Raw genomic sequence first — 23715 nt, 5'->3', positions numbered from 1 at the left:
GAAGGCGAACTCTTGACACATGGCTCTATCGCACAATCTAAGAGAGAAAGAACGACAATTTCCTATATGCCCTGTAGCCTTCTGTTTATAAGTGTGGTGCACGACACACCTATAAACAAGACTCTACTAGACATGGCCTGTAGACAACCCTACGATGGAACTTCTCTGACACCACTTCGGTCACGACCCAACCGATGAGTCGTGACGAGTGCCTAACCTCTGATGACTAAGTACCCCTATACTCGTACTTGAACATCACTGAATAACAAGGGCCCATGAATAACTCGATCTGAAATATACTGACTCAAGAAAAGGATAACATCATGAACTCTATACCATCACAATATATATAAGTATTGAAAAGAACGGTGCAAGCCGACTAGGCCGCTACATATGCTGTACACAAAAGAATAGGAGCCGACAAGGCTACATCACATGTCATCTACATACAACTGTCTACCGACCTCTACTGGAATATAAAACTTTAGAATGGACGGGACAGGGCCCCGTCATACGCCTATGCATATCTACATCTCAAAAGTAGTGTACCAAAATGAACTGCAGCTCCGGATCAAGTGGAGCGCACTGACCACCACTGGATGGAAGTCTGCGAGCTAGGCCGCACGTCCATCTATCCGAACTGCGGGCACGAACGCGCCCCCCCCCTCAAGTAATAGGAGAGTCGGTACGGATAATGTACTGAGTATGTAAGGCATAAGAGTAACATATACATAAAAATCATGACAGGAATCTGAAACTCATAAGCCAACTGACTGTCTGAATGCATCTATATGACTGAATGTCTGAAAACATCTTTATAAGTCCGACTAACTGAAAACGTCTCCGCGGTGTATGATATGCATACTCTCTTTAAAAATCATAGACATCTATATATATATATAGTGAACTGCCCGACCATATAGGTGCGGTGTATACTGCCCAGCCATATAGACACAGTGTTATCATCATCATCATTATTATCTCGCATCCGGGACGATATCATAAGCCACCCGCTAGTGATTAACAAGAAAGATGATTCTTAGCACCTCTGTGTTAATTACAGAGCTTTGAAGAAATTAATAATTATGGAAAAATTACCTCTCCCTATTATAGAAGTGTTATTGGATGAGTTAGTGGATCACAAATTTATACTAAGTTGGACCTCATATCTGGCTATCACCAGATAAGAGCTGATTCTACAGATATAGCCAAAATAGCTTTTAGGACCCACTCTGGTCATTGTGAGAACTTGGTAATGTCTTTTGGCCTCACTAGTGCTCCTCTATGCTTCCAAAGAATCATGAACCATACATTTAAGGAAAACTTAAGGAAATTCATTTTGGTGTTCTTTGATGATATCCTTATATTCAGTTCAAGATTGGAAGAACATTTAAGATTACTTTTGAGATCCTAAAGCTCCACAACACCTTATCAGGACATCTAAATGTTCTTTTGGGGCTCATAGGATTGAGTATCTTGGCTATTTTATTTCATCTCAAAGGTGGCCACTAATCCTAAGAAGATGTTAGCAGTACAGGATTGGCCTATACCAACTGCTGTCAAAGTACTTAGGAGATTCTTGGATACTACAAGAGGTTCATAGAAGGCTATGAACTCATCAGTAGCCCATTAGCTGAGTTACTAAAGAAGGATGGGTTTCATTGGACAAATAAATCTACTTTAGCTTTTGAAGAACTAATAAGGGCCTTTACTTCAGCACCTGTACTGGCACTACCTGATAGTTCACAATAATTTGTAGTTGAGACTGATGCTTTTGATCTGAGAATTGAAGCAACTCTCATGTAACAGGGCCATCAATAAAGGTTTGTCTCTTAAGTACCTAGCTCTTTCTGTCTATGACAAAGAGTTATTGTCTTTGGTGTTAGCTATTAACAATTGGTCTCAGTATTTAAGAGGCAGGCATTTCTTGGTTAGGACTGATCAAAAAGCTCTAAAATTCCTTCTAGAGAAGAAGCTACACACAGGATCCAAGTGAAGTGGATTGCTAAGAATGCAATTTGAATTTTCTATTGAATATAAAAAAGGGAAAGACAACAAAGCTGCTGATTCATTATCAAGATTACCACTTTCAGCAGGGTAGTTAGCTACTCTCTCTGTGAGTAATGCAGGAGCTACACTATTCCAAAAGGTTTGTGAAGAATGAGAAAATGACCAGGAGCTGCAGGACATTATCAAAGGGGTCGATGATCAGGAAGAGGAGTATAAAGGGTATTCATTTATCAACTAACAACTTGAAAAAATGGGAAGTTGGTGATCGGCAACAACTCTCAATTGAGAGAGAAGTTGATAAGGAACTGGCATGACCAACCTATTGGGGGACATTCTGGGATCAATAGCACCTACAAAAGGATTGCATCCTTATTCTTATGGAAAGGGACAATGTGACTCAGTTTGTGAAATAGTGTGATGTTTGTTAAAAGAGCAAGTATGGCAATGCTCTTTATCCTAGACCATTGCAACCATTGGAGATTCCTAGCATTGTCTGGTCTAGCATAAGTATGGATTTGTGGAGGGTTTACTAAAGTCTAAAGGGAAGTCAGTTATTTGGGTGGTAGAGGACAGGCTCACCAAATATGCCCACTTTATAGGAGTCTCTAATCCTTATGCAGAAACATTGCACAATTATTTTTGGATACATCTATAAACTACATGTCATGCCATTATGAGTGATAGAGATCCAGTTTTTGTGAGCAAGCTGTGGCTGGAACTTTTCTTTTCTCATGGGTGACTTTAGAACTTCAAATGCTTATCACGCCCAATCATATGGACAAACAGAGGTGCTAAACAGATGTTTGAAAACATTCCTGAGGTGCTACTATTTTATGCTCCCTCAGATTGGTTTCTTTACATTCCATTGGTTGAATGGTAGTATAACACTATCCATCATTCAGCTATACAAACTATCCCTTATGAGACCCTCAATGGTTAACCCCCCACCCATACACCTACCCTACATCTCTAGTGACGTTATGACTGACCAGGTCGACAGAAGTTTAGAGGTGAGAGAGCTTAAAGCTATAGCTGATCAAATTACACTTAACAAGAGCTCAACAAAGGATGACAGCTTATGCTAATAATTGCGGAACTCACAAATTTTTCAGGAAGGGATTGGGTTTATCTTGAGATCTTGTCTTATATGCAATTCATCCTCTCCGCTTCCCAATTTATCAAATTGCAGCTAAGTACTATGGCTCATATCAGATTTTGCAGAAAAATGGACCAGTGGCCTACAAGCTATCCCTACCTGCTCACATCACCATAACCCTACCTTTCATGTCTCTCAACTTAAGCCTTGCTTCAAAATTTCTAAAACCATCAATCAACCTCTTATCCTAGACCTATCCAGCCCCCATTGCCCCACTCCTAAAGTTACCATCGAAAGGAGAATGATCAAAAAGGAAAATAAGGTTGTATCTCAAGTTCTAATTCAATGAAGTTAGATTCCCCCTGATCATCTCACCTGGGAGCATTACCATGCCTTGAAGATGATGCTCCCTAGTTATTTCCTTGAGGACAAGGAATCTCTTTAAGAGGGGAGAAATGTTGCGAAGGCTTTAGAGGTTGTACCTGAAGCTGAGAAAATGGTGCCTAACTGTTATTTAGGGGTTTATTTGAAGTTATTAATAATGTTAATTAGGTCCCTTATGTTTTTCAGTAGAAGTTTATGTATTTGCAATTAGACCTCAGGCATTTGCTTGGTTGAGCATATTCCCTCCTCTAAGTTACTTGTCAATGCACTTTGTTGTCCTTTGAAGACAATTCTCAGTTGCTCTTCCCTTATTTGTAAGATTATTCTTATTGAAATTCTAATGAGAATTTTACCGCAATTTAGCTCTATTTCTTTAGTTTAGCTTCTTCTCTCTTTTTTCGATTTCAATCGCATTGTTTTGAATTCCAAATTGCAACAATACCATACGTATGGATAAAAACAGGAAATGGGCAGAGATGAATCATGGTATTTGCAATGAGGGGAGAATGATACGACAATGGAGTATTGATTTAATAATTATTGAAATATGCTGGAAAATTGAGAAAAAGATAGACCATATCCGTGGCTTGTCAACAAGAGAAAGAACTAGAAAAGGTACTTTGATTCTTTTAGAGTTAATACGTCTAAAACCCCTTAAATTATTCACATTTCGTTAGTTTGATATTTAAACTAGGGGTGTTTTCGTTGCCCTTAAACTATAATATTTCCTATCTAAAACCCTCCTATAATGTCAAGTGGCATAAATAGTGACCTCACTCTGTTTGTAGTGCCTGAAGAGTAGAAAATATAGGCCAAAAAAAGTATCCATGTGGCATGACACTCTTAAAAAATATTGTAGTTGTTAATTTTTCTTTTTTCTTTCTTTTATTCTTATTCATTTTGTACTTTACAAATCTCTACATCTTTTGCTAATCACAGTAAACTAATTGAAACCTATAACCTTTAATAATACTTCCTTCGTCCTAATTTATGCGAATGTGTTTGAGTGATCAAGAAGTTTAAGAATGAAAGAAAGACTTTTAAAGTTGTGATCCAAAATAAGTTCTAAATATTTGTTTGGCTATAAAATATAGATCATATCACCAAGGGTAAATTGGAAGTATAAAGTTAAATTATTACTAAATATACAACGGTGTCATTCTTTTCCGAATTGACTAAAAAGGAAAGAGTATCACATTAATTAGGACGGAGGGAGTAGTAACATAACTATAAAATAAGAAAAATCTAGTTAAAAATCAAGACTGAACATTATCATACCAGTAAACTCAATTAAAAAAATAACTAAAATAACAGTCATACTAAGAAATTAATTATAAAAAAAAAATTGTGTATTAAAGCGTTAAACAAATATTTTCTTATTTGTTCTTTCTTCCTTGCTTATCTAAATTTAATGATTTTCTTTTTCTTCTTCTTCAAAGTCCAACAAAAAAAATTATAACAATCAAAGTAAAGAAATTTTAATCTTGCATTAATCATGAATTGCTTTGATGAAGTAATCAAATGGGATTTTTGTTCCTTCTTCAACAGTTGAATACAATTACAAATAAATTGAGTAGTCTTGCTAATGGAAGTAATCATCATCTGCGAATGAGAATAGAAATACGGGTAAAAAGTCAAGGAAAAGAGGAGAGTAGAAAACGGGGAGAAGATTAATGGAAGGAAGAATAACCAAAAATTCTCAATTGACTCCGCAATGTCAAGAAACTTGTGAATTGATTAAATGACGCTATACAACATATAACAGATCGCCTCTGTGTTATTTCAGAATCGCCCATGTATACAGAAGGTCATATACCTCTATTCATTTTTGTAAAGACCCTTTTTAACTAATTTCCTCTACATCTATGACTAAATGCATTAACCAACCAATTCCCAATTACAGTTTAATCTTTATGGATATAATCAGGAGTATAACGGGTAAATTATACTGTATATATAAGGTTAAAATTATTTTTTATGTATATATATAAAGTCTTATGTTAATTCTTTCTAATTTAAACTCCCTTAGTGAATATCCGGGGTCCTGCCACTGGATATAACAAAAGCAGAAATCATGTAGAATGCAAAATCTTCCCCTGTTACACACTTCAATCTGGGTGGAACTACAAAACGGAGCATCAGCTTTGTGCTACGAGTCTTGTCCTATTATGGCCCAGAGGAATAAGAGGATGGGTCTATATAGTAAACTGTATTACCTCTTATAGAATACCTTTTTGGTTTCCTTTGAAGTTTGTGATCCTTTGTGTCTGAAAAAATATAAAAGAACAAATGAAATTTGATTAGTTAAATGTTTAGACACTTCTTTTTTACTCCCTTTTTTTCTTTTAGAGGATGCGGACACTGGGTAGAGGGAATGTCATGACTGTTGACGGGTTTGTGAAAAAGAGTACAAAAACTGCAAGCGTAATTATATCACCTCTATACGAAATCAAGTGTCATTGGTATGGCAAGCATGCAGTCTTAGTATACAACAGAAACTTGTGAGGAGAAATTTCAACACGACTAATACAATAATTACAGCTATGGCTTAATCCCTTAGTTCCACATATACATATATACAAGTACCACGCACCCAATTGTTTAATGAACTGTCTTATATGTCCAGTAGTTTCATCAAGAAACCGAACTGCATATTTGGGGAAGTCTTGGGTTGAGGCCACTTTGCTCCTTCTGGCACTTTGACGATTCTGAAGCCTTGTCCTATATACAATTTTGTGGCTCCAGGGTTGCTAATGTCGCAATGTAAAGCAATTGCACGGCATCCCCAGCTTCTGGCTTGTGCCTCCGCTTTCATTATGAGCTTTTTTGCTATGCCTTTTCGACGATATCTTTCCCGTACCGCGACATTTGATATATACGCAATTTCTTTCCTGTAAAAATTATTCATGTCTTGCTTAAGATAGAAATCCTGTTCAATCCATAAACAATAAAGAACTATAGGTCTTCAGGTGGGTGCTCTTCTTCATTTTTTATTTATAATGGTGGTGTCTAGACCAACTTGCTCGCCCTTCGAATATTCCACTGCATACCTACTACATCTCACCAATACAAGCACCAATTAACTCTGCCCACCAAGACTAAAGCAGATGGAAAGAAATCACCTAATATTTTTTGGCTCTACTGGAATTTGAACCAAGTCTCCAAGGTTAGCATCCACTTGATTGATCACAAGACCACACTATTGGGTGCACATTAACTGGGTGTAAGCTATCAGTATGGGGTTTGATACGTTTCAATGGCTGCATTAGCTTTTGATGCGGTACATGTTTTTTTTTTTTTGATTAAGCACCGGGTGTCCGAGTCTCTTTGAGCCCCGACTAATCCCGGGGGTGCACAGGCCCTCGGCAAGGAGTTTCCCGCAAGTGCACCACGGGTAATTCGGGGTTTCCCCGGTCCGATGGCCCTCGTAAATTGTTTGCACCCAGCGGGTTTCGAACTTGAGACCTTGAAAGGGAGCACCCCAAGGCTCAAGTCAATTGCCACCAGGCCAACCCCTGAGGGTTGCGGTACATGTTATGTCAATGTATATGAGTGCAAAAATGCACATATAGAGGGGTAGAACCCACTAGAGTGGTCAAAGCTAATCTCTGGATCCCATTACGAAGTTTTTATTTCTGAATCATGTTCTTTATCCATGTCACTTATTTCCTCAAAAGGAGTAACCTAGCTACCCTCTTGTTCTACTTATAACTAAGTCAAACAACACCAGCGTGAACAATATAAACTTTCTTGCAAGCGTACTGGCTATTTCAGTTGTCAAAGAGCTACTTGCTTAATATTATATACTCACCTTCGTTTCATTTTACATGACTGTACTTGACTACACATGGAGTTTAAAATATTAGTGATGGTGGAACAACTTTTATTAATATAATGGTTGGAAAGCTAGTTCACTTAATAGTTATAGGGTTTAATACTAAGCATTCTGGGGATCCACAGGTCTATGTCTAGATCGGCAAAGGAATTTCTTTTGTGCTGGAACCAGAGGGGACCTAACAAAGCAGCAGTTGAAGTCGGGATTCTCTATTCCAGCTGCAATGTGGTGGATATCAGTAGATAAGGAATAAGCATTTTTTAGAACAAAAAGGAAAATTAATTAGCCTAAAGCATTAGATCTTTTCTTTTTGTTGACTTTTGGTGCAACATGGCCAATGTAGTTGCCATGCTTGACTTTCTTGGTTCATGTAAATTTTTTTTTTTTTTTTTTTTTTTTTTTTTTTTTTTTTTTTTTTGACAAGGAAACGATCTTAGCGTTACTTTTGGTTGCTATTCATCCCAATATCCTCCTATTGCTAGGAGTATTTCATTAATAAAATTCCCTTATCAAAAATGAATGGTTGAAACTTCATATCAAAATTTGAAGATTGAATGAGTAGTTTAATATATTTGAATCTTGAAACTTGTGAAAGTCATATAGAAATGCAACAGTCTCAAACATTTTGAAATGTCCCAAAATAGGAAGATTGCTATATAAGAGGGGAAAATGATCAAATTTTTCATAGTACTATCCTAAATTGAGCAATTTTACCCTCGGTTAACTTTCCACAGTACTATCCTGTTTATTCGCTTGACCTCTAGCGAGCTCCAACCTGAGGTTAATTTTAAACCATAGTCCTGTTGAGGGGTAATTTTTAACCTGAGGTTACTATTAGATCTTTGTTAATGGCAACGGCAAATACAAGGCGATAACACTAGCTACAAGGTTATAAATAGACCGCAAATGTATTGGAGTTAAAAACTGAACAATTCCAAATAGCACATGGGGTAAATTTGGACATTTTCCCTATAAAAAAAATTTGAAGGGAGCAAACAACAGTTGTGCACCAAAGCATAAAACACTATACTGACTTCTGGAAGAATTAGGACCAGTGCTAAAGTTATTGGATAAACCCAATCGGCTAAGCTCCACCCTCCTAGAACATCTATTGGGATTGGTTTTATGTGAACATAATCCGAATAAGAATCAAAGAGATATCTAGTGTTTGACATTAATGAACTGCATAGTAGAGCTACTTTTTTCTCTGTTGGAAATGAGCCAACTTTCACAACAAAAAAAAAAAAAAAAAAAACACACACACACACACACCTTTCTGATTAGAGTTGGCCTTTTCCGCGGAGTTCTCCTCCAAAGATGGAGGGAGGGCTTAATTTCAGCTGGACATAAGTCTTTCGAATTATTCGACGTTAATGAAGATCAGGACAGATGATTTTTACTCTACGGGCGCAACAGGAGGTTCGTCGGCAAGAATAGCAACAACAACAACAAAAACAAACCCAGTGAAATCCCACAATGTGGGTCTGGGGAGGGTAAAGTGTACGCAGACCTTACCCCTACCTTGGAAGGTAGAGAGGTTGTTTCCAAAAGACCCTCGGCTCAAGAGAAAGCATGACAAAAAAGGTCAGATAAGGACAAGCAATTCAAAGCAGTATGAGAATGAAAACAACTTAAGATGGACATGCGGGGCTTTAAAGGAGGCTTCACAGGGAGAGGGAAACAATCAGGGATATAAATTCCACTTGGCCTAACAGCACACAATAAAAACATGATGATGAAGTGGTTGTGGAGATACAATATGGAGGATGATGGGTTCTGGAAAGATGTCATCAAAGCCAAGCATGGAGAGCTGAATCACTAATCTTCAAAAGTCTCAAGAACGCCATATGGTGTGGATTTATGGAAAGGCACAGTAAATTATGTTATACTTTTGCTCAGAATATTCACTTTGAAGTTGGGAATGTTACACACATCAGATTTGGAAGGAAAAATGGCTAGGCAACTCTACTCTTCAAGTTGAATACCCAAATTTGTTCACTATAACCCAAGATCCCAATTATCTCTTTCCTACATACATGGAAGGGGCCAACTGGACTAGCAGTTCAGAAGGGACATATATGATTGGGAGATAAACGAGTTGCTAGATCTTTGCAAGACTGCAGCAAAGCAATATTAACCTCAGGCTGAGGATAGACTTTTTTTTTTTTTAATTGATAAGGAGGCTGTGGATAAACTTAAATGGGGAACTATGGTGGAGACATCTGCACAGTCAAGATGACAGATGTGTCCAGTAATCATATGATAGACAACTGGCCTTGGAAACTCAAGTGGAGAACCAAGCTGCTCCCTAAGGTTATTTGTTTCACTTGGACAGCTTTATGTGAGGCATGCCTCATACTCGGAATAATCTGATAAAAAGGAACTTCTAGTTACCTAACAGATGCTACAAGGAAGCTGAAAGTATTCCTACTCTGTGAGGTGACTTCAGACATATGGTGCATGTTGTTTTACATTTTAGGTCTCATATGGGTCACCCCATACACAGTAAAGGATGCTTATAAGAGCTGGAGTTCATGGAGAGCTGATAAATCCATCAAAAAAATCTGGATTTTGGTGCACTTGGACAGAGAAAAACAGGATATGTTTTGATGGAAACTCAGCCCCGATAGGCTCCTTAAAGGCTATGTGTATTGCTAATTTGTTTTGCTGGTCTAGATTGTATGCTGTTAACAGAACTGACCATTTTTTGGATTTCATTAGCTCTTTGGGTCTGGCTTAGTTAGTTAAGTTCCGGAGCCAGGGAAATTTTTAATAAGCTCAAATGCCAAAACATGTAATTCTTGCATTTTCTTGATGCCCTTTATTGAAATCACTTCATCAAAAAAATGGAGACCTCTAGTATACTTCAGCCATGTTGAACAAAAACTACTCATAGTTTTGCCATGATTGAGTTGTTAAAGAACAAGAGTTTAAAAGGATTATTTTAACCCCAATAAAGAGTGGGTGACACATTAATGACAAACCTCACAGTGAAGTCTCATAGTTCATTGCATAAGGAACTAAATCAAGGGGCTTGCAGCCCAGCATGTACTTGACACAATGATGACATCAAGAAATAATGAAATATGCACAGATTCTTTGAGATAAGGGGCTGGCCTTATTGCAGAAAGTGAGGTCTAGCTGGACCTAAATATTGGGTGGAATTCTAATTGAACTATAATTAGAGAAGTGTGAAAAGTCTGGATCGATATTTTGTAGCTTTTTTGTTGTTACATTTCATGCCATTGGTGAAAACATTTGATTCATGTCTCAAAGGTTCACATGGGATTCAAAACATTTGATTCATGTTTCATATCTTGGAGTGAATGATATGTCCTTCACACTTCAGCAATTCCGATTCCAACTTTTTAAATTTATTAAGTACTAAAGTGATCTTCTACAACACTTCAAACCAACAGAATAGGTTTAACATTTCTGAGTCGAGTGCAACACAGTAACTGAAAAGTTCTTAATCTCCAAAGTTATCTACATTTCAAAATAAGCTGAGATATGGTCATCATCACATAAATCCTCCCCTCATAATTTTCCTATTGCTAGACCTATGTATCATAAGTTTGTGGTCATCTCTGAAATGATAGGTCAACAATGCTAAAGTTGGAAAGTATACGTGAATCATAAAAGCAGTAGGTATAGCTAGTCGGACACCAATTTGTTAACCCCTTAAGGCATTCATTCATCTAGATGATAACTTTTTTGTAAACTGGTAAATTGTATTCCTCAGCATTAAGGATATGCTGGAGACCTCCAAAAAGTTATCCACAAGGAGCAGTAAGATAAAAACTATTTACATGCTTCCTAAGAAGTCTGCCAACTGTTCTGCTCCCTCTACTTTTGCTTCTTTACACCAAAAATGAAAAAAAAAAATTGAGACTGGTAACATACACCAAAAATGAAAATTTGCAATACAGTTCCACTTAATTTTCAGCAGAGTATTAAATTTATCCTCAAAACACCTCCCATTCCTCTCCTTCCAAATTGTCCACCAGATGCATGATGGAACTGCTCTCCACCATTTCTTTTGAGATTTGCTTCCTCCTCTTCTAATCCAGCAACTTAGTAAATCAGCTGTGTGTTCTGGCATGGTCCAACTGTTTCCAGTGAGGCTGAAGAACAGTGACCAAAGATGGGCTCACTCTACAGTGCAGAAACAAATGACTGTTTGTTTCTGCAGTCTCAGTGCAGAAATAGCATCTAGAGACCAATTGCATTCCCCTCTTCTGTAAGACTTCATGGGTGAGACAGGCTTTTCTGGTCACAAGCCAAGTGAAGCACTTGATTTTGGATGGTACCAAACTTTTCGACACCTTTGTCCATGGACCTGTTCTTCCTCCTGGTTGCTCCAGCACTTCCAACTTGTGTATTCTTCTTACTGAGAAACTCCTATCACTGTGATGTTTCCAGTTGATTGCATCTGGAGTTGGAGAAGTCCCTCTAAACTTATCAACTTCCTTCAAGAGCTCAGCCACCCTGCCAATTTCCCAATCATTCAAATTTCTTCGAAAACAAATATTCCACCCTTGTGGAGTCCAGGACTCTGCCACAGTAGTATCAGGGATGCTGCAACTGGTAAATAGATCAGGAAAAGTGTTCATCTAAGGAGCTTGCCCAATCCACACTTCCTTCCAAAATGGTACCTTAGTGCCATCACCCACCTTACAAACTATATGTTCATTTAGACTTGGCCACAAGTTTCTTATAGTCCTCCAAACTGAAACACTATAAGTACTGACCACCTCATCAGTGCACCACTGATTTGTCTGACCATACTTATTTCTGATTACATCCTTCCACAAAGCTTGATCTTCATTCACATATCTCCATAACCACTTCATCAATAAGCTATTATTGTGAAGTTTCAGATTTCTAACACCAAGAACCCCTACTTTATTATCAAGCTGAACCTCAACCCAATTCACCAAATGAATACCCTTACTTTCCCTATTCCCATTCCAAAGAAAGTCCCTCTTGAGCTTATCTAGTTTGTCCACCACCCCCGCTGGAATAGGGAACAAAGACATCACATAAGTGGGTAATGAATCTAACACTGCATTTATCAAGGTCAGTCTACCTCCAAGGGAAAGGTATTGAGACTTCCATTTTGAGAGCTTCGTTTCTGTTTTCTCTATAATCCCATCCCAGATGCCCACCTCTTTGTGCTTGTAAGCCAAGGGCATGCCTAAGTATGTTGCTGGTAGTTGGTCAATCTTGCAACCCAGAATCCCAGCTAGTCCTTCTATTTGAGTCACTTCTCGAATAGGAAAAATGTTGCTCTTCCTCCAGTTGACCTTCAGCCCAGAAGTAGCTTCAAAGATTACAAGTATCATTCTTATAAAACTGATTTGAGCTGCTTCTGGATCACAAAAGATGATAGTGTCATCTGCATAGAGTAGATGACAAATTTCCACATTTTCCTCCTGTCTGGTGCTTACTTGAAAACCCTTCAACCATCTCTTTTGCATAGCTAATCTTACCATCCTGTTGAGTCCTTCCATGGCAATGATGAATAGGAAAGGTGAAAGAGGACCAGCCTTGCCTGAGTCCTCTTTCAGAAGGGAAAAAACCCACAGGTTCTCCATTCAGAAGTATAGAGAACCTGACAGTTTTGATACAGAAGCCCATCCACTTCAACCATCTTGCTCCAAACCCCATTTGCCTCAATATACTCATAAGATAATCCCAATTAACATGGTCATAAGCCTTTTCAATGTCTAGCTTACACATGATGCCAGGTTCTACACTTCTCATTCTTGAGTCCACACATTCACTTGCTATGAGTGCTGCATCCATAATTTGCCTCCCTTTAATAAATGCCATCTGGTGTTTGTTGACTAGCTTATGCACCACCTTTTTAATTCTGCTAATACCTTACCAATTATTTTGTAAATACCACTTATGAGACTTATTGGTCTGAAATCTCTGAATTCAGCTGCACCATTCTTCTTGGGGATTAAAGCCACATAGGTAGCATTAAAGCTCTTTTCGAAAACCTGATGCTGGTGGAAATGTTGAAGGGTCCCCATGATATCAACTTTCAGCAAATCCCAAAAAGTTTGATAAAAGCTCATTGTAAACCCATCAGGTCCAGGAGCCTTGTCACTAGCACATAATTTGATACAACTAAGAACTTCCTCCTCTTCGAATTATCTTTGTAGCCATTCCTGCTCCTCATTATCAATAACAGCATTTCCGGTAAGATTAAATCTAGGTCTCCAATCTTCTGTTTCACTGTATAGCTTCTGATAAAAACTCAGAAGTGCCCCTTTGATCTGTTCTGAATCAGTAACTGTGACTCCTTCTACATCCAAAGACTTAATAGAATTGAATCTCTTATGAGCTGTGGCCATCCTGTGAAAGAACTTGGTATTTTTGTCCCCACTTTTTAGCCACTGAATTCTCGACCTCTGTCTCCATGCTATTTCCTCATTCCTAACTACCTCCTCAAACTTCAAAGCAAGATGAGTTTTTTGAAGTAGCTCATCCTCTGTAAGAGATCTCTGTTCCTGAATATTTTCAAAACTGGATACCTGGTTCAAAATGTCTTCTCTCCTCTGTTTCCAATTGTTTCTGTTTTCTTTGCCCCAACTCTTTAGTTTTTCCTTTAGTAACTTCAACTTAGATGCCAAAATGAAAGGAGGTGTGCCATCCACAATGAAAGAATTCCACCAGTCTTGCACTTTGTCCTTAAAACCCTCCACTCCTAGCCACCATTGTTCAAATTTGAAGTATGACTTCTTTAAATCCATGTCTCCGCATGTAAGCAAAACTGGATTATGATCTGATTCAACCTTGGGAAAAGTTGATTGTTTGATCTGCATAAATATTTCCTCCCATTGACTGGAGTACAGGAACCTATCAAGTCTTGACGCACTCCTATGATTTTCTCCTCTTCTCCAAGTATATGATCCTCCAAATAAAGAAGGATCAACCAATTCCATGTCATTGATCCATTCTGAAAATTATGCCATTGCCCCTGTGATTCTGTTGCAATTTGCTCTCTCGGAAGGGTATCTGGTAATGTTAAAATCACCACATATTACCCAAGGTCCCTCACATAAACTCCTAACAGCAGCCAATTCCCACCAAAGATCCCTTCTTACCACTCTATCACAAACTGCATAGACAGCACTCAAAAACCAAGTAAGTTCCTGATTGATACCAGTAAACTTACATGTTAGCATCTGGTCGCCACACTCCACTAGCTCCCCTATCCAGTATCTTTTATCCCACATCACCACAATACCTCCACTCCTCCCTATTGCATCCATATGTACCTCCCCCCATCCATCTGTTGCGCCATAATTGATGTAATAAGTTCACTTCAACCCCCCTAATTTCGTTTCTAGTAAAACATTAAAATCTGCCCCCCTTGTTGGATTATTCCCCCGACTAAATCCCTTTTTCGCACCATGTTTAACCCCCTCACATTCCATGACATTATTTTAGCTTCATTTGATGTTTAATAATGTGTTTCTCCCTCTACTTCTTGGCTCCCCATCCTTGAACTTCATATTGAAAGCTAAATTCCTAACTTCTTTTGGTATAATATTCAACCTGTTTTCAGAACAGGCACCATTATCATCCTGCTGAGAAGAACCCCTCTTTTGATCAATTCTCATAAACATTTCCAATGCTATTTCTTCACAACCTTTGAACGCTGCTCCGAATTCTTTGCTCATTCTGATCACATTTGAATGAACCCACAAAGTAGCTCTATTTTCGATCTCCAGTTCACTGATTCCTTCTTCGATTTGAAGTGGAATTGGTTCTTTGCTCATCTCCAATTGCATTGTAGTATCCCTCTCGTCCCCAGTCTTCTCCTCATCAAGATACGGTTGCATACTGATAATCTCCATTGCACTATCTTCGTGATCCGAGTCGGAATCTACATGCATGACATCTTCCCCTTTTTGTGTTGTGATTTCTGTAACTGTTGGTGGAGTAATTCTCATCAAAGCCTCCTCTGCATCACAGTCAAAAGTTGAAGAGTGTTGATATGCAACCAAGTTTGTGTTAATAAACTTGGTAAAAGGCTCAACAACTAAAGGCTTTTTGGGCTCCCCTTTTTTAAATTCTACTACCCGGGCTGTAAACTTAAATGGCCCAAAGTTCTCTGGCCCAATAGTAAATTCCAAAATGGTTTTAAATGAGTCCCCTTTAGGGTTTTCCTCAGATCCTCCCTCTCTTTCCACATTACTACTGGACCCCACAATGTCCTTTATAACCATTTCATTAACCAAAGGATCTTTGCCTTCTCTCCTAATCCCAAAGTTCTGTGAAGTCAACATCTCCAAGGACAATTCCACAGGCTTTTCCCCTTCCTTTTCCAACCTAGGACTGACACCTAGGTTCTCGAACTCCCCCACCTCCAATTTTCGAAATCTCGCCAGAGCTTCAATCCAAACTGGGAGAGAAAAAATTAATCCACCATTCGCAATCTCAACTTCTCTGGGAATATTATCAATGGGTCCTTCCACATTGATTCGGGCCCATCGAAGATGATTTTTCAGCATGTTCTCCTCTTCTGTTTCAAGCCACCCCCCACATTTATTTCCTATCTCTTTCATGATATTATCTGACCATAGTTGGAGAGGTAAACCTAGAATTCGTATCCAGAACCACTCAAACTTGTAGTGGTCTGGATATGCCCCTGCCGTCGGTGACCACCAATCTACCCTTAGCTGCTTTCCTTGCCTCTTCCAGTTGCCCATAAGAATGTGCTCTGCATCTTTCCTTGACTGGAACTCAAACAGAAACTGAATACCATTCATGTCAAATACCTGAATATTATGAACTCCTTTCCATGTTTGTTGAGCCCATTTTCTCACATCATTCCTTGTAGGAATCTCGTCACATTCTGGAAAACTCCCTATAAGGCATCTCTGTAAAATATCTTTTTCACTAGGACAAGATGAAACTGTCAGAATTTTCTGCTCTGTGGAGACAGCTGGCTCCTGCCTCCTGCAATGCCCATCTGCTCTTATTGACAGCTTCTTTGTAGCTTGCTTCTCCCCTCAAAGACTGATGATGTATCTCCCCTGTTACTGGAACTGAGTGGTTCATTAAAGACCCCTTATTTATGAAGCTTTCAATGCGATCAACCAGCCCCAACCACCCCTCATTGGCCTTGTTCTCTGGGATAATAATGACAGTTCTTGTATGACCATTAACTGTAATAACAGACAGAAACCGACCAAACTTGTTGAACTTCAAAGAGCAAAAGATGTTCGTAGAGACATCCTTGCCCTTCCATATCTTGAACATCTTACCCCTGATTTCTGATGCTTCCTTCATCCTTCTGCATAACCACCAGAGGGCCCCCTTACTCAATATCATCCTCCTTAAGTGAAGTCTTGCACTTTCCAACCACTCAAACCAAGTTTCACTGGAAGACTTGGTTTCCGTTAGGTCATAAGATTTCCCCCCTAATCTAAAACAAATACGATTTTCCATAATGAAAAAAAGGCTTTCAAAAATTAAAATGGATGAAGATTCCGGAAGTTGAAGACCACCAGAAAGGGATTCTAAGACCCAGAAGGGACCCTAGAGAGAAATCTTGGGATTAGTGCCTGGGAGCATTTTTTATCTATTAGCTTTTCCTAACTCAATATAGTTAACTACTTATTCTATGACATAGATCTACAGCCAATTTCTGCCAGCTTGATTAGTAATATGGAAAGGGAAGAATCACTTCACTCAATAACCAAAAGGGGAAGTTCTGTTGGGGAAGGGAACAGAAGAGCACTTCATCAGGAATTTTCTAAGACTGAAAGTCTGTACAAGTGACGGATCAAGTCCAAATAGCATCCGGGTATTGAATGAATGATAGTAATGGTTAGCCATAAACTAGCATTTTATGGAACGGCCAATTATTAAAATAAGACTAGTATCCAAGACACAACTGACCTTCTCTGCCGCAAGGGTCCTTTTCTGGGAAGGAAATCAGCTACAGTATCCACAGTCAATACTCCAGTCACGTAACCCTTGTTGAGACTCAATCGTCCATCAAATCCTCCAAGTTTGAGTTCTTCAGTACCTAATAAGCAAGCCTTTTCATCGCTGCTGCCAACAACAGCAACAAGACAAGTTCTCTGGCATCCAATTGGGATGGAGAATCCAAAAAGCATTGCAATCAGCCTGTCAATTCTCAACACAAAATCTAGAGGGAAAGAGTATTCAGGGAAGAAGGAGCTGCAGTGAGTCTCAGCCACTTCCCAGCAGTCCTCTACCCTTGCCTCCCTAACATAAACCTCAGGTGATATAGTTGGAAAAAGCTCAGCAACTTGACTGGCCCTACATAGACCTGTTAGAGAAAAGAAACCACTCAATTAGACGTAGATGAATATGATAAGCCTAACTATATGGCAAAACCAACAACAACAACAACATACCCAGTGTAATCTCACAAGTGGGGTCTGAGGAGGGTGGTGTGTGCGCAGACCTTACCCCTACCTTGTGAAGGTAGAGAGGCTATTTCCGGAAGATCCTCGACTCAAGTAAAGCAATTCAAAGTAGGTTTGAAAAGGAAATACAGTAGTGAAGAAGTCATATTGAAAATAATGGAGAAAAGAATAGTAACAACAGCAAGTAATATGCTACCGATGCAAAGGAAACAACGGGTGATGATAAAAATTGAAGAATAAGACAATAGAAGAGTAATACTAATAATAATAATAATAATTTTGATAAGGAGAACTAGACAACGCTCGACTACCTACTCTACCCTAATCCTCGACCTCCATATCCTCCTATCTAGGGTCATGTCCTTAGTAAGCTGAAAGTGTACCATGTCCTGTCTAATCACCTCTCCCCAATACTTTTTCAGCCTATCTCTATCTCTCCTCAGACCCACCATAGCCAACCTCTCACATCTCCTCACTGGGGCATTTGTGCATCTCTTCTTCATATGCCCGAACAACAGCAAGTAATACGATACCAAATTACATGGCAAAACCAATTGAGAATAATGTAACACAAAAACAAAACATAAAACATTTCACCACCCTAAGCAACTTGCATCAGTTGCACTCAATAGAGATTCTTTCCATTTCTAAAATAATGCAGGGAGATGGACCAGGCTCAAGCTGACACCTGATCACGTTTTATCAAGTCATCTTTTCCCATTAAAATACAAGGCTAAAAAATATTTTTCACATAACCATACTATAAATACTCCCAATTGCTGATCTGGGAAACTATTCCAACATTGATACAGTCATAATAATTTAACATTTATTGTAGCCTAACTTCACTATTAGAGACCTCCCCGAGGATAGTCTGCAATGCTTTCTGTTTGCAGGCTACTCATTTATTAATCAAGGCCACATCACAGTCATCCATCCAATGGCACTTGCAACATTGGCAAAGAACACTAACCCATTTGAATTTTCTTAGCTTATGAAACTCCTACAAATCTTCAGGGTGCTCCATCCTCCAGCACTGCCAAATTCAGTAACATCAAAGAATTCTGGCTCTTTTTAATCCAAAGTTCTCAGTACAATTTTCCAAGATTACTATATGCTAGCCATCAATCATCACATTTGTGTATGTGCTGGTGTTTAGAAATTCATAATAACACTAGACGGTTCACCAGATATGTCAGAAGACAACTAAGGCAAGCATGAACGTCCACAAAGTTTCGAAAGGACTTCCATAGGAGCTCGTACAGAAAAACTAGGCACGGGGCTTGCCTAGTGCGGGTTATCTCTCCTGTGTGATTTATGAGCTATTGCACAGGAACTGGGTTTACCCTGTGCGCACCCGAAGGGTAGCGGCTGCAGGTTCCCATGTCATTAAAAAAAGGGTTCAAAATGGTGAATTGAGTTAGACTAGGTGGATGATCCTCTGGTCATTTGGTTCGCTATCGACAGAAAATACTTTATCCTTTAACAAACTAACAAAGGCACCTCTTTTCCCTAAACTCATTTTGTAGGGAGAATCAATCTCCCTTTTAGATAGAATGTGAGAGAGTAACGGATACAAAAACTCTTCGGGCCTCTAATTGTGAGCTCATTCTACCTTCCCCAAGTTCGGCTTGGACGGTCTGTTACTCTCGGGGCAGATCCAATCAGCAAAAACTTACCAAAGATATGTTAAAGTTCTTAATAAGTTCGCAAGTAACTTTGTCCTACACAAGTCATGTAAGCAAGTTCAACTCTTACAAATTCTTTAACTATTGAATTTTGCCCATAATTAATAATCTATCCTAAATATTTGACCTTTTAGTTCAGATAATTTAGCAGTACTAAGTTATTGCTTCTTTTTTCAAGTAAAAAGAAAATAAACAGCAACTACTAGTATATGATAATTTCCAAGTTGATTTCTCGCAAGGTCACTCAACTACTAGTTATTATCTCAGAAAGTCACTTTCTTTGTTGAAAAAAAATTGGAATCAAGAAGAAAGGTGACTTTCTAAGAAATCAATCCATAATTTCCAAGAAGATGAAGTAACAAAATATCCCTTTCCCAAGACTTGAAACCGAATAAAAAATAAGCAAGTCTTGTATATATGTGAGGGTGTACGTACAAATAGAAAAGGGAAAGGGAAAGGAATTGGACCTGATGTTGGGAGAGATTTGGGAGAAGCCTTGAAAGGAAATGGGATCTTGTTAATACCAAGATTCAGACTGTTATCAATTACACATGTTGTCCCTCCAAGTGGTACGGTCCACATTTCTTGGAATTTTATGTACACTACCCACTCTCTGTGTCTCTATTTTCTTCCTCCAAAGAGATGGAGAAAGAACCTAAAGTCAAAGACTCGCACAAAACACTTCTCTCTTCCCAGCTCTATCTGCCTTTGGAAAGAAGAAGGGGGTGAAAGGAAAACGAAAAGCCAAATTTTATTGGGATATTTTTGTACTTGGCTTCTTATTATGGTAATTATGGTAACTGGTAAGCAAGCCTACATGTACAATGTGACAAAGTCAAAGGTGGATAAAATCAAATGTGGGATAAAACTGACTGCCCGCTGGGAGTAATGGCTAAAAATCCCCTTAAATTATTAATTTATGAGGCACCTTTTCTATCCCAAAACGAATATCATACTTTTTATAATTAGAAACAATTTAGCTTTAAAAATTTTTTTGCCCATATTGAAATGATTTATAATCACATAAATATCTAAGATTTATTTTATTCCATAAATTTCAAAAGTTTTATTTATTTCTTAAACCTTGTGGCAAGTCAAACGAGGCCACGTAAATTTGGACGGAGAGAGTATATTTCTACAAGTTTTATATTTAAATTTAAATTATTGGTTGATTCTATTACTCAAGAACTATAACTTTTAAGGGTTAAAATCTCCCAACTCAATTTTTATTGATGTGTGTACTTCACGCTCCTAAACACTTCAAAAAGATATGTCAAACGGTACAACAGGTGTCATTTGAACTTAAGAGTTCATACATAAAACACCACTAAGGTCTCATTTATTTTCATTAAGATTAAGACATCTGAATCTGAGTGGACATCTGAATAATTAAGATGTTATTTCTAGATCTGAACACTGAATGATTAAGATTGTTTATTTTCAACGTCTGAATGTGTGTAATATATTTACTTAAACATAATTAATATACAATTCAAATAAAAAAGTAACTTATTAGAAATAAATATAAATTTAATAAAATAAAATAATTCTTTGACAAAAAAAATATATTTATGTTCCCTAGGGATGGTTGGAGATGCTTTGTTGTGGTGGTGGTGGTTGGTACTAGTGGTTAGTAATGGTTGCGGTGATAGTTGTGATGGTGGAGGTGGTTGGTGTTGTACGTAGTGACTGGTGCGATAGTGGCAGTTGGTAGTGGTGGTTGTGATGGTGGAGTTGGTTGATGTTAGTAACTGGCGGTGGCTGAAGAATGTGTGGTGGTTGACGATGGTGTTAGTGGTAGTTGGCAGCGTTGCTAGTTATGATGGTAGAGGTGGTTGGTAGTAAATATTGGACGCAATGGTGGTAGTGGCTGATAGTGGTGGCTGACAGTGGTAACGGTGACAGCGGTGGTGGCTGACAGTGGTGGCGGTGACAGCGGTGGTGGCTAACAGTGGTAGTGGAGGCGGCAAAGGTGGTAGCTGCTGATCTAATTATAATGATGGAGGTGGTAGGTGTGGTAGCGACTGACAATAGTGGTTGTCAGCGCTGGTTATGATGGCAGAAGTGATTAGTTGTGGTGGCTGGTATTGACAGTGGTGGTCGTTTGTTACACCTCGGAAAATTCTCCGTTAATGCACAGTGAATACACTAGCGAAGGACATGAAGTATACGATATTTCAATAAGTAAGAAATAACATTTGATGACCCTAATTGAGATTTCAAAGACATTCGAGGTAAGATAAGAAAGTCTGCCAAGGAAGGCAAGGTATACGTTAAGTATCGGAAGAGAATTGCGAGTATTAAGTTAATGATGACTTAATGATATTTCGGAGAAGAGTTATAGCGTCTCTTAGATTGTTAATGAGGTGCTAAACAAGTGTCAAGAAGGTTCCATAAGGATTGAAGATCAAACGAGTCGACGAGAACGAGTTCGGAAGAACTGGGCATTATACGGCCCAACATACTGGCCGTATAAAATATATCGGTCGTATGTTAGGCCGTATATTCAGCCCGGATGGCCACCACCGGACCAAATCTACGGCCGGACATACGATCGGTGAAATTTATACGGACCGTATGTTGGTCCGTATAAATTGGTCGGGACAGATGGAGTATTATTAATAGGGGATCAAGTTCATTTCATTTCATTTCCTATTCACTCCCCTTCTCTCTAGATGTCATGACCCAACCGGAGGGCCATGACGGGTACCTAGTGCTAACCCACCCGGGCACCTCTTATCCTACATTCACATTTACATCTAGGTGAGCCACACAGCTAAATCATACTTTCTATCCACCATTCATACTATTTCCATTGGGCAATAATACATTTATATCACCATCAACAACTATGCCCACAATAATGTACATAAGCCGACGAGGCTAACAAAATGATATCCAAAATATAGGCCGACAAGGCCAAATACATCTAACCATATATACATGTCTACGAGCCTCTAAGGGGAGTATGTCATATCATATAGGCGGGACAGGACCCCGCCATGCCCATAAGTATGTACACAAAAGAATAGATACCAAAAGTTGTAGCTCTGAATGAAATGGAGCTCCTTTACGTAGTCCCTGAGTAATAAAGCTATGGATCAAGCTCGTCTCCCCGGCCACTGCGGCATGACGCAGGCGTCCACAAACAAAAGGACGTCAGTACGAAGAATGTACTGAGTATGTAAAGCATGATCAACATCATTATAAAAGCATAATAGACAATATAAGAAATAGCATAAGAAGGGAGGTAGTAGAACCATCGTCATAAACACTTACTTGCTTTTCATAGGGACCTTTCATTTCTAATGCGTGATTGTGTACATACATCCATATCCGTATCCGTATCCGTACTCATTTACATTTTCATACCCATATTCATATTCATAATCATATTCATACTCGTATTCATATTCATATTCATAATCGTGTTCATACTCGTATTCATATTCATTTACATATTCATATTCATAGCATACCCGACCATGAAAGATCGGTGTTTCACATACCCGTCCATGGCAAGGCTCGGTGATTATACATACCTGACCCTACCAAGGCTCAGGGTTATCCGGACCCAACTGCAGTGGTGTGCGCGCGATACATATCATACCCGGCCATATAAGCTCGGTGTTGCATAATAGTCATACATAGACACATATACATAGGAGCTCATAAGCATCTTTGACATCATTACTATCGTCGTTTTATTACATCTATCCTTAGAGGGTCACTCATCGTATAAGGAATTTAGTAGAATCATAAACATAGCGAGAATCATGAGCTTTAGTAGCTTTAAAGATAGAATCATTTGGAGGACATCATAGACTCATGAGAGAATAGATATATGGTCAAGGAACCATGCCTTATTGAAAGAAGGGTTAGCCTTACATACCTTTCCGTTCAACTATTCTATCGCTTGAACGTTCTCCTTCAATGCTCACATTTCTACATTCATTAGAGTTATACTAACATTAGAAAATCGATAGCTTAGCATACTTGACTAAAGCTAGAGAAAATTGGATAACATCTCCTTGATTTATATGACTTCCTCCATATCATATATCAACTCCCAAACATCAATAATAACATTCACAACATCATAACAATAGTCTTTATTCACCTACATTACCCATATTTCCCTATTCACTTCAAATCATCCATATCCATGGTCATAGCACACTATTACGTTCACTCATATACAATGTCTATCCCATGTTCTAAATGTCATTTATAACATAATCATAATCACAACATATCAAGAATCATGACTCCATCCAAGCT

General features: G+C 38.6%; 1 protein-coding gene across 1 annotated transcript; it reads right to left on the bottom strand.

Annotated features, from left to right (window-relative positions):
* Nucleotides 1-5907: 5907 nt before the first annotated feature.
* LOC132059727 (GCN5-related N-acetyltransferase 4, chloroplastic) lies at nucleotides 5908-20177 on the bottom strand. The gene is made up of 3 exons (XM_059452469.1): nucleotides 19902-20177; nucleotides 17250-17646; nucleotides 5908-6381 (listed from the first exon to the last, which is right to left on the bottom strand). Exons 1-3 carry the CDS (start codon nucleotides 20014-20016, stop codon nucleotides 6105-6107), a joined length of 789 nt encoding a protein of 262 aa, XP_059308452.1. The 5' UTR covers nucleotides 20017-20177; the 3' UTR covers nucleotides 5908-6104.
* Between the last annotated feature and the right edge of the window lie 3538 nt (nucleotides 20178-23715).

This window comes from Lycium ferocissimum, chromosome 6 (genome assembly GCF_029784015.1).
Source record: "Lycium ferocissimum isolate CSIRO_LF1 chromosome 6, AGI_CSIRO_Lferr_CH_V1, whole genome shotgun sequence".
NCBI classification, from domain to species: Eukaryota; Viridiplantae; Streptophyta; class Magnoliopsida; order Solanales; family Solanaceae; genus Lycium; species Lycium ferocissimum.
The sequence above is the reverse complement of the archived record's forward strand: the minus strand, read 5'-3'. Positions and strand labels throughout refer to the sequence as shown.

Excerpts from the sequence above, each read along its gene's own strand:
- LOC132059727 (XM_059452469.1), bottom strand. The coding sequence starts at position 20,016 with ATGTGGACCGTACCACTTGGAGGGACAACATGTGTAATTGATAACAGT. Across the intron at positions 17,647-19,901 it reads CAAATCTCTCCCAACATCAG|GTCTATGTAGGGCCAGTCAA; the intron begins GTCCAATTCCTT and ends TTTCTCTAACAG. Across the intron at positions 6,382-17,249 it reads GGACCCTTGCGGCAGAGAAG|GAAAGAAATTGCGTATATAT; the intron begins GTCAGTTGTGTC and ends TAATTTTTACAG.